The sequence below is a fragment of the Amblyraja radiata genome, chromosome 17 (genome assembly GCF_010909765.2).
Source record: "Amblyraja radiata isolate CabotCenter1 chromosome 17, sAmbRad1.1.pri, whole genome shotgun sequence".
NCBI lineage: Eukaryota > Metazoa > Chordata > Chondrichthyes > Rajiformes > Rajidae > Amblyraja > Amblyraja radiata.
This window is the reverse complement of record NC_045972.1, coordinates 35,214,291-35,226,859: the sequence shown is the minus strand read 5'-3', so window position 1 is coordinate 35,226,859 and position 12,569 is coordinate 35,214,291. Positions and strand designations below refer to the sequence as shown.

Here is a 12,569-nt window from a genome sequence, read left to right as displayed (position 1 = left end):
GTGATTATGTCAACAGAGCCCTCAGCACTGCAAGTTCACGCTGACCCTCAAGCAACCATTAATGCTGCATTTTATTCTCCCAACATTTGTATTAACTACCTCACCCCTCCCAGATTCTGGAACTTATCCACATACAAGGGGCATTTAACAGTGCACTATTAATCGGCAAACCTGCACGTCTTTGGGATGTGGGAAGAAACCAGAGCATCTAGAGGAAACCCACACGGTGACATGCAAAGTTTGCAGAGACTCCACCAAAGATCAGGGTCCAGTCCAGGTTGCTGGAGTTGTAGGACAGCAGAACTGCTGGCATGCCAAGTTGTACATTTAACAATTTTCTGAGTATGTTTAATGCATGTAAGTATATGATGTATGACATGAGCCCAAATGCCCATGTGGGCGATTGGTTAAATACACTGGTTGCAAGTGTTCTTGCAGCTTTCTGCCTGTCATTATGTTTCTCTATGTACACTACTTTGATCAAGTTTAAAGTTAGCAGCACATACAAACTGCTAATTAAAATGATCAACAAATAATAGACGGTAAAAGATTAAGAAACCAAAGCCTTCAGCTCTGTCAGGAAGCACATGAGGGGCAAAGCATATCACAGCCACTCTGGAGCTTGCACAAGGAGTCCATAGCAAACACCTCGTTATGAAAACAAGGGCGTTGTTTGTAAAGCACAGGGACAGTGTGAGTGAGAGTGTGTACAACAGCCCTCAAACATAAGAGTGTGGACAGAATAAAATAGCTGTTCTGGCTCAAGCTGATTGCATTGGAAGTTACATTGTATGCAATCATTGTATTCGATGTGCAACAGAATTTAATCTTGACCATACTCTGAAACTGAACCATTCAGTGGTTGAAGAAAGCAACTTAAGGCTGGTTGGGTGATGGACAATGAATAATGGCCTTGACAGCAACACTGCATCGGGAAAAATGAACATTTAACAAAGGCACACTAAATTTAACCTAACCTTCCCAACAGAAAGATGCTCAGTAAATGAATAGTCTTCCCTTTCTCACCAGCTTTGTTAGATTAAAGGCAGAAAAAGACTTCAAACTAAAAACAAAACTAAATTCTTGGATCAGCAAGAAGTTACTCCCTGAAACCCCCTCTGGTAATTAAAAGCAAAGTGTGGGTTTGGTAGAACACAAAGTGCTGGAGTAACTCAGCCGGTCAAGCAGCATCCCTGGAGGAGATGGATAGGCAATGTTTCAGGTCGGGACTTACAAGGCTTGATATAAAACTGTGCTGATGAAAAAGAATAGCATCTACAGCCTGTTTGCCAAGTACGGTTTTGAGAAAGGAACATAATCCATTGAAGGCAAACTATTGACACATGGAGTTATTGGGAATCTCAGCTGAACAGGAAATAGCTGGAAAAAACAATAGCTTTGCACAGCGTGGTTCCATTCCTGACATTCACACAATGTATCCTGCACCCAAAGGCCAGGAGGGAGAGGGCTTTCTCTTGCATTATTTATAGCAGGCAGCAAAGCAGCTTACAGTACTCATGTAGATATGATTATTCAGTAAATCGTTCATCCGTGCAGAGGTCAGGTTACCAGTGGTCATAATCTTGAAGCGGACACATCTGGTAACGGAGACCCTGTTGATCAGAACAGAACATTCCCTTCCTGGACGTCATTTGTCCACTTCCATAACAGAGCTCACCCTCACTGGTAAGAGGGACCAAGATAAAGAGGTCACCATTAACAAGTTGCAAGGTTAGGGAACAGTCATTGTATACGGAGGTATGTAGGAGCAATTTCTTGCTGATCACTGGGGTATTGAAAGGGAAAGCAGGTAGATTTTTTTGCAGGGAACTAAGGGCTCTGTGGAACTGGTACAGAGGTAGAGGTGTAGCCTAGAGCGGATCAGTCATTGTCACAATGGTGGGGCAGGAGTAGGCAGGTGGGTGGCCTCATCCTGCTCCCATTTTCTATGTTCTTGTTGCTTTGGCCCCAGCAGAGCTCAATGGTCAGGGCTGCGTGTGCTAAAACATGCGGTTCTCTGTGGTTAGTTCGGTGTACACAGTCATCTGTGCAATCGATCGGCTGAGCTGCAAATCGGGAATGAAGGCGAATTTCCTTAATATCATTGCCTCTCGGGAAATAAGAGAAACAGGACAGTATTTTAACCTGGTCGCAGTTTGCTGCAGGAGGTAAACCTGAATGAAGACATGAGCTGTTGTTAGAACATTCACCCCTGGGCGAGGAGATTGTGGGATCGACACTCCCCATGCCAGTGGCTTGAACACACAGGTGCACATATATATGCACACACATGGACATATTGTATACACCCACACAAACAAACAGACACTGTGCATACACACACAAACATATATACATACACAAATTTCACAAACACACACTATGCACACATTGCATGTGCCTGCATACACCACCCACACACCGCACAAACACACAGACACAATCTGACACAAACGCACATCACATGCGCAAACTCACATAGGCACGCAAACATACACACGCACACATGCAAACAATGGCATGCGTACAGACGCACATACCCAAAGGCACGCGCTGCTCGTAGATAAACACATGTGCAAATATAGGCTGCACGCATTGCACACACATCTACAAATGTACACACACGTACATATGTATATACACAACCACACACATGCTCACTCACACACAAACAGTATTTCTGTGGAAGTACAGCACGCAGGCTGGTGGCTGATTTGATCTGAGCATCAACCCCACTGATCAATGTAACTCTGGATTCACTTGAAGTTGTATTTGATCATTGTATTATCTATTTATTTCCCTTCTATTGTGCTCGCCTCTGCTCTTGCCAACAAGTGGACACTGATCTAAATGTCTATCCCTACCTCTCCCCGTATATAGACTCGATTGGACTTCAAGCAATGATGTGCTTCTGAGGTTGCAGGCCCTTGGGCTCAGGCAGTGTGGGATCACCTGGCCCAACTACCCTCCATCAGTGGAGCGCGGCAGAAGTGGGCCTTCACTAAAGGCTCACGCCAGCGACTGTCTCTCATGCACATTTAGTCAGATCAGTGCAGGTAATAAACTGCCTATTCGCTCGTTGTTCTTAATGTCACCATGGAGTGATTTCCGTCCACGTTATCACCTGCTGAAACAGACACAAAGGCTACAGATATTAAATAAAATCAATAAGTCAAATTGAAAGCTGTGAGTCATTCAGCTCCTCAGCATAAACTAATATAACACACCTGCTGTGCGTTTATCGTAACTATGCTCAGAAGAGCCAGGCAAAGTGGAGATTTGATGAAAGCTGAAGCTGGTTAGCGCAATAACTGCTGTGAGGAAAAGGGAGATTTGGAAACACAGCTGAGTATCCCCCTCGTCCCTGTGAAAGTAGTGCAACAAGTCTACTCTCTATGTTGCATGGCTTTAGGTGAGATGTTCCAGTGTAAAGAGTAGGACAGATTTCCAGTTTTCATCTTGCGCATGCACACAAACGCAAGTACACTACACATGCACACAAACGCAAGTACACTACACATGCACACAAGAATGCACACACACAACCACACAGTCATGCAAACACACATGCATTCATGCACACAAAAAACAGGCCCTTTTGCTCACCATGCCCATGCTGACATTAAGTTTGAAGAAGGGTCTTCAGACCACTGTCTGAAGAAGGGTCCCAACCCCAGAATATCACCCATCCATGTTCTCCAGAGATGCTGTTTGACCCAACAAGTTACTCCAGCACTTTGTCCCATTGAGAAGGATTACTTTTCAGAGGTGGAAGAGTGTTGGTACCAAAATCTACAGGAAGAGAGGCACTGGGGAACTTCCATTTGCTACATTTGGGATTGATCTAATGAGATCTTGTAAAGCATTCTACTGGCCAGGAATACACAGAGTGAAAGAATTCACAGGAAAATACTTATATATCTAGAAGGGCAATGCATCAAGATTGGGGTTTGGATACGAGGCCTTGGGTCAAAGGAGCAGCCGATCTCTTCACAATACAACTACTTTGTAACTGGCAATTATGTTCCAACTTCCTGGAATTGGATAAGCTCTACAATCACATCCTGTTATCAATCCCAGGCTGAAAGGTCATCTTCCCGAACATGTCCCATTGTTTAAAATTTCGTACCACTTCTTTTCATTTCTCAGTGTCCTCCCTGCTGATGTTAAGTCCACTCTATTGTGTGGTTACCAAGACTCCACAGAGGGTCCAGGCAATGCTAGAGTCAGAGAGATATGCAGGACAGAAGTGCTTCTGCTCAGCAAGTCCACATAGACCAACAAGCAATCATTTACACTAATCCAAGTTTATTCTCGTCACATCCCCCTCAATTCTCTGTAGCTGGTGATACTAATTTTTTTTTAAATAGGAACATTTTAAGAGTCAGCTGTCATTCTGAATCAATCGAGTAGGCTATAGATGCAAATTGTTTTAAATCATTCAAGAGATTAATTCAAAAGAGGTATCACAGACAGATGCAGCATGATAAAAGACCCTTCTGCCCAATCAGTATGCTGGCCATCAAACACTCATTTACACTAATTCTAGTATACTCTCCCTACATTCTCATTAATTCGCCCTAGAGTCTCACCTCCACCAATTTGCAGTGGGCAATTAATCTCCCAACTGCGTGTCTTTGGAATCTGGGTGATAATATGAGCACCCGGAGGAGACCCACACAGGCATAGGGAGAATGTGCAAATTCCTTACAAGCAGCACTGGAGGGCAGGATTGAACCAGGTTGCTGGAACTGTGAGCCAAAGCTATACCAGTTGCAATACTGTCCATCCAGAATAGTATTGCAAAAATGTCATCTTCAACCATTACTTCGTCTCCTTTTAATATTCAAACGTTGCAATAAAGAACAACAAGATCCTATTTTGATGATTAGTGTTGAAAATGGCATGGGTCAGTTCTCACTCCGTGCATACAAATGCTCTGACAATGTCATGTTGGATAGATCTGTGAGCTCACCAGCCGGAGATCTTGCATGTTTCACGCAACATACAAGGTGTGAGGGGATGTAAGTCTCTGGGGCAAGGTTGTGAGTGACTCACTGCAAGGGGCGGTCTTGGGAGCCGGAGCAAGTAGCGGGTAAGTGAATCGTGCCAAGAACATTTATTTGTCATATTGATCAGGTATAAGCTGAATCAATGAAATTCTTACTTGCTGAAGCTTCACAGGCACAGTTAATGCAAGAAAAAAAACCCAATAAAACATCAGTTATTCTAAGTAAACTAGACCATGATAGATCAAAAACCAAAGTACCTAAAGCAACCGCAATTGTGCAAAATCTGTAGTGGTTCTAAAATGTCAACATTGCACACCTGCGTCAAAAGAGGCCTGTGAAGCAAACAGCGTGTGTACGATTCAACATTACAATTACCTTTTTACACAAAGGGTGCTGCGTTTATGGAATGAGCTGCCAGAGGAGATAGTTGAGGCAGGTACTATCAGAACATTTAAGAGACATTTGGCCAGGTACATGGATAGGATAGGTTTAGAAGGTTATGGGCCAAGTGCGGGCAGGTTGTACTTGTGTAGATGGACCACGTTGGTCAGCATGGGCAAGTTGGGCCGAAGGGCCTGTTTCCACGCTGTATGACTCAGTGGCATCGAATGGTGGGTGCTGCACACCTTTGGGTATCACTGTGCAGATACAGGGTCCCGTGAATCAGTGTCAGAAAGAGAGGATCTGGAGCAAGAATCGTGGGTTTTGAGCAACTCTCCATTTATAGGAGGCAGCCTGTTTCAGGATTACCCAGTAACATCCTTCATTTGAAAAACCTTGTTGGCCAGTTCAAATTATTTTTTTATCTTGGCAATTTCACCTTTAATTATACATTCCAAGAAATTCCCTAATCCATTTGTTAAATAAAGCTGCTTCTAATTACTTGGGTCAGCTCTGTTTGGAAACTAATATTATGTAGGGCACTTGCCAACAAAATGCATTCCCAACAGATTCCTGCAATCTCATTTTTATAGTCTTCTATTATTTATTCACATATCCCTGGGGGATCCTCAATCTATCCCTCAGTCCCTGCCCATTAACCTTTCAGCTTAACTCAATTTTTTTAATTATTTCTCATCTCATGGAACAATTTAGCATTTACTTAAAAATATTCCTGCTTCTTATAAACACCGATTTAAATTTATGCTTACTGTCCCACTAATTTCTTCTGGTAACAGAAATTGTGGACTTGGTGCAACTCATACAGTATATATCACCACCATTCCAATAAAGTTGGAGGTTGAGACAAGGGACTTGATTGGAACGGACATTCCTGATGGGTCTTAACAGGATGGATGCGGGGAGGATGTTTCCTTTGTGGAAACATCTAGAACAAGAGCTCACAGCTTAAAACTAGGGGATCTTCCTCTGACACAGACAAAGAGAAACATGTTTTTCTCAGGAAGTTGTTGAAACTCTTCGTCAAAGGATAGTGAAGTCTTTGAATACTCTTAATAGATAAGTAGATAGTTACTTGATACACTTGGTATGTGGAAGTGAGTAGGTTACAGTGAAATAAAAAGAAAATGAGATTAATGCATTACTCTGGAAACAGCAGAGATTTGATGGGCCAAAAGGCCACCTTCTGTGATGTTTGGTGGACTGTGGGGTGGGAGGACCCGTTGCTCCTTCCGTGCAGCAGGTGGCGCTGCACAGGACCAAGGGAGATGTTTTGTATATAGTTTTCTCCTGTCTGTGTGTGTGTGCAGCCATTTTGAGTAGTATTGCTGCCAGCATTGAGCAAAGCATTGAAGACTTCTGTTGTAAATTAGAGACTCTCAAGTTTTGTGCAGACCTAGAAAACGAACACGAACACGAACACGAACACGAAACCTTCCATGTTGTAAGAAAATATGGAAAAATAGGAAAAGGGTGAAAGATTACCAGGAAGGGTCTAGAATGTAGGTTGAAGTTACATTCCGATTAGTCGTAATCTTTGAGATGGGGGAGCAGGTTTGAGGGGCCTATTCCTGCTCATAGTTTGTATCAGTACGTGAGTCACTATACGTCTTTCACTGGGAACCTCATCTGATTTCTAAGAATTTTCTTATCACAAATATTTTTGTAAAATATTTCATTGATCATTTCAATATTTTTGAGGCATCCCTGTTTGTGCTTTTTCAACGTTCTCAGACAAAGTTGCTAGACCGAAAGAGATAATAATATGCAAAGCCGTTTTGAAGGGCCATTACTGGATGTGTTGCCAAGTGGCAAGGATGAGGAATGTATCAAAAGCAAACTGGTTAAGTGGACTGACATTGTTTCGACCGCTCGTGTGTGCGATCTGAAGCATTGAGCAGATCAGAGACCTGTCTCACACATCCGGCAGCAAGACTGCCTGTGCCTACTGATACTGAGCACCAATACACTCTTGTATTATGTAACTCTTGCACATACTAAAAATTTGTTCAACTCATTCATATATTTCAGATGGGGCTACCCAGCAAACACTGAGCCATCACAGTGCACTCTCACTCTGTTCCTCTTTCCTGACGTGTCAGTTACACACTCCTGAGAGTAGCCTCACTCACCCATTCCCTCTTGAATGCTGTTTCACTCAGGCACTCCCTTCCATGGTATTCCCATTTAGTTTCTGCTCCTGCATATATGTCAATCTCTACCGAGTGCCCAGGCACACAGTTTCTCCCTGCTGGCTGTGGTCTCACTCACTTATTCCCTCCTGAATATTTTATCACCAGATCCCAGGTCGCAAGCATAGTATCGTCAATCTCTAGCTCCTGAGGGTAATCTTGCTCTAACAGTCCCTCCTGAGTGTAATCTCCCTCAATTCGTCTGCTCCCAAGAGGAGTGTCACACAATCGTTCTTCTCTAGTGTAGGGTCAATTGGTCTCTCTTCTAGTGTCACTCAGTCACTCTTCCCATAGTGTTACAGTCTCTCGCTCCCAAGCGCAAAATCACTCTGCCTCATTTGCATCATTATGCCTCTCCCTCCCGAGTGCATCTATGTCTCTCCCTCCCGAGAATAGTGTCAGTCAGTCTGCCCTCCCGACTATAGCATCATTCAATCTCTCTCCCTGAGTATGCTGTCACTTAGTTTCTCCCCTCCGAGCACAGTCTCACCCTATTTTTCTATCCGAGTGTGCTCCCCCCCTCCCCCCCCTGAGTGTGCTCACTCAATTACAGCATCCTGTCTGTCATCTCCCTCCTGAATGTTGTGCACTAAATATCTCTTAACTATAACCTCACTCTCTCCCTCCAAAGTGAAGGTTTAGCTAGACAATCCCTCTGAGGTATGGTGCCACTTAGTCGCATCCTCCTGCATGTAACTCACTGTCAGAACCTCCATCCCAGAGTGGAGTCTGCGTTCAGTCCCGTCAATGCTCTGACCTTTTGCTGAGCCTCCTCTGGCCCTCTGGTGATCAATAGACATTCCCCCCCCATAACACCTACCTTTACAAAAAGGGCTCCCTTGGCTGCCAGCGAGTCGCTTCCTTTCCCATTGGGATAGCACTGAAATTCAACGTCTAAAATTGGGTAGCGGCTGGCAAAAAAGAGGCCGCTGTTTAAAAACTTGAAGCTGCAGCAGCGTTGCCAAGCGTAGGTCCCCACATCGTACAGCACGTACTGGAAGTAGGGGTTCAGCTGCGCTTTCAATCTCTCCGCCGATCGCTTGTCGAAGACCTCCTGCAGGCAGAGGAAGTCCAGGTTGGCGGGAAAGAAGGCCGACAGCTCATGGTCAAAGTTCTCACCATGGTGTCTCTTTTTCTTCACGGATGACTTCTTCATGACCGAGGCCTTGTGGACAAACTTGTTATTGGAGGTGGTGCCACTGTCTGTCATCCCATCAATGATCCTGAACTTGATCAGGGATTCTCTGGACGTATTGTTGCTATCCAGGCTGCTCCTGTCTCCTTCCTTCTGCCTGTGGTTTAGGGTCTGGTCGTTTTGGTCCTCAGTCTCAACTTCTCCCGGCTCCATGGGCTGGGTTATGGTGACCTGCACACTGCAGGCGTCTGCCTCCTTGCCAGCCGAAGACGTTGCCTCCTCACTGCAGATGCGGACAATGCAGGAGTTGCTGTCCCCATCGCTCTGCTCCCAGCCCAGCTTGGAGTCCTTGCTGTCCTCGCTGCAGTTTCCAATGAAGTTGTCCCCTTTGTAATCCATGGAGGAAGTCCTCTTGATCCCCGTGCTGTTTGCCCGGTTGTTCTCACTGGGGTGCGGGCAGACCAGGCTGCTCCAGCTTGCAGCACTAATGGATGTGTTGGTCGGGGAGTCGATGTAAATCTTAATCTGGGGCCGGCTGGCACCGTTCCGGATTCTCCTGCCCACCTCGCAGGACCTCAGCTGGGTGTTGGAGAGGTTGTTGAAGCGGGCCAAAGAATCAGGCAGGAGGCAGACATTGGCTGTGGCGAAGCAGAAGCTCTTGCCACCCAATGCCTTCCAGTTGCCCGGCCCTGTTGCCCCACCGGCCTCAGAGCCATCCTCAAACTTTGAGTAAACATAGGGTCTGCGGGCAGACTGGAGAGGGGCCCAGATCACAAAACCCACCAGTGCGAATGGGAGGGAGGTGAGCAGCAAAGCCAGGCAGACAGGAATGACAATGGTGAGACAGAGTGCCCTCAGGTAGCATGGATCATCTCCCCTTTGATGTTTCTCATAGGTGGTAGGCAGGAAGGACACCAACAACCGGTCGGCAAACCAGTAGCAAGGGAATATGAGCCCCCAGGCCAGGGAGTGAAGGGTCTGTAGGAAGGAATTTGGAAAAGCAGACGTGTACAAAACCATGGCAACAGAATGATGGCTGCAATCTATGAGCTCCTACATCATGCCCGAGCCATCACTGTGTCAATGAACATCTCAGATGATCCTGGCATTAATCATCTGGGAGACAACTTCATCATTTTCTTTTCAAGGGTATATGAAGAAGGATAAATGGCTGTGATTAATGAGAGGCGTCTCACAAATCGGCACACATAGGTTCCATTCAAGTTTGGTCTCCGTTGATCCATCCAAAGTCCATGGGAAATATTTCTGCTTCCAACCTCATTTCTTGGAATGGCAGCAGGAAAGCACCTGCAGGAAAAGTAGAAAGGGAAATCATCAGAGACATCGTTATGCCCACAGAGGGTGGTTATATTTCCATTCTGTTAAATACAATGCTTACAATACCCGTGGCACAGGTGCTCAACAGATGCGTTTATGTTTTACGTGGCTGTTCTCCTGGAATTCAGACCGAAAGTGAGTGTATTTGTACAGCCCCATCGCAAGACATGAGCAGTGATCCTCTTAGACACTAAAGGTTCACTATGAATAATCAGATGAGTTATTAGAGGTTGACAATCAATAACTGTCTAACACAGGAGCATCAACAACTGCCTAAGGCATGAATGATTCACAATCAACAACTGTCTGAAATGCAAGAGCTTCACTATCAACATCTCTGATGCACTAGGGCTTCATTGTTAACGACCCACTGAGACTCAAGTCATTCACTATCAACAACCCCTTCTTGAGGGTTCATTATCAATAACCTGAAGATACAAAAGGTTATTTTTATTGTTACCATGGAGGGATAAAGATGTTCCCTATGGACAAAATGTTTCCTATCAATGAGACACATGATGTTCCCTACCAACAATTATATGAAGCATGAGGCCCAGTATAAACAACCAGCTGAGGCACAAGCAATTTACTATCGGCCAAAACCACCCAAGTATGAAACACTAATCATACCAGACATGAGAGGTTCACAATCAATGACCATCTGAGACATGAGAGGTTTGCTACTGACAAACGCTTGTGCTACAAGAGGTTCACAGTCAAGACATGTGACTGAGTTTCACATAAACAGCTGGCTGAAATGTGAGGGTCCCGTATCACCAACTGTCAGAAGCCTCACACATCCCAATAACCATCAGGGAGAGGAGAATGTCATCCATCTGGAATGACTCAACTACTCTGCTAGTCTGTAAAATAACAGGATCATATCACTAGTGTGCTGCACTGTTACTTCAATGGTCTGCCACATTATAATTTAGATTATATCATAAGTGTTAATACAACAGAATTGTACAGGGCCTTAGTGAGACCACACCTGGAGTATTGTGTGCAGTTTTGGTCCCCTAATTTGAGGAAGGACATTCTTGCTATTGAGGGAGTGCATCGTAGGTTTACAAGGTTAATTCCCGGGATGGCGGGACTGTCATATGCTGAGAGAATGGAGCAGCTGGGCTTGTACACTCTGGAGTTTGGAAGGATGAGAGGATATCTCATTGAAACATATAAGATTGTTAAGTGTTTGGACACGTTAGAGGCAGGAAACATGTTCCTGATGTTGGGGGAGTCCAGAACCAAGGGCCACAGTTTAAGAATAAGGAGTAAGCCATTTAGAACGGAGACGAGGAAACACTTTTTCTCACAGAAAGTGGTGAGGGTGGAATTCTCTGCCTCAGAGGGCAGTGGAGGTAGGTTCTCTGGATGCTTTCAAGAGAGAGCTAGATAGGGCTCTTAAAAATAGCGGAGTCAGGGGATATGGGGAGAAGGCAGGGTACTGATTGGGGATGATCGGGGTACTGATTGGGGATGATCAGCCATGATCACATGAATGGCGGTGCTGGTTCGAAGGGCCGAATGGCCTACTCCTGCACCTATTGTCTATTGTCTATAAAATGGATAGGAGACGTTTCAGGTTGGGACCCTTCTTCAGACTGAGTATGGGGGATGGGGGGGGGGGGGCACTGAAAACAAGAAAAAACAAGGGTCGGCAAATTGGGGCCGGCAATTGATGAACTCACGCAAGGAGGTTCCCTGATCAGCTGATTGTTGTATTTATTGTTATATCTAAATGGCTAGACCGGTAACATTGTACAGTGATATCATGGGAGCAGGTAGAAATGCCCACCAGGTTTGTTTTGACATTCAAGCATCTATTTACACCAATGCTACTTCATTGTCCCCATATTCCTATTCCCTGTTGCAATTAACCTCTCAATCTGCATGTCTTTGGGATTTTTGGCGGAAATCGGTGCATTCGGAAGAACCCCATGTGATCAAAGCAAGAATGTGTAAAGCCCACATAGACTCCACTGGAGGTCAGGATTGAGCCTAAGTCTCTGGAACTGTTAGGCAGCAGCTCCACTTGCTGTGCTGCTGTGCCACCCACATTGTAATATGTCATTGCCGTGTTAAATTGTGACTGCTATTATATCAACATTTAATGTTCATCTTAATATAATTTAAGCAAAATACAGTTTTTTTTTCCTGTATCCACTGTTATGAAACATTAGTGGTTTACTGGGCTACATCTTGTCACCATCTCTTTTCATTGTTGCCATGGGCTATCTTATCAAAGAAACCATAGTAACACATCATTCTATGTACAGCATATTATGTACCTTTGGTGTGTTGCACCACAGTGTAGTATTGCAGTATCAATATTGTACTTCAGTGAAATCCAATATTACAATATCATCAGTGTATTCTGTTGCACTATGCCAGCACTGTATCTTTGTAATATATGATCATTATATCATTAGCAGTTGTGTGGTAAAACAGCACTAACATATCATTAATGCATTGCACAGTACAGCAACATTA

The 12,569-nt window shown here is 44.6% G+C and overlaps 1 protein-coding gene across 1 annotated transcript in view; it reads right to left on the bottom strand.

Moving 5' to 3' along the window:
- The window catches only part of smpd3 (sphingomyelin phosphodiesterase 3), a 175,428-nt gene that overhangs the window by 34,245 nt on the left and 128,614 nt on the right, over nt 1–12,569 (bottom strand). The window contains exon 2 of the mRNA XM_033036131.1: nt 8,424–10,046. Coding sequence (XP_032892022.1) covers nt 8,424–9,758 — 1,335 coding nt within the window. The 5' untranslated portion in view covers nt 9,759–10,046. The remainder of the gene's footprint in view (nt 1–8,423; nt 10,047–12,569) is intronic.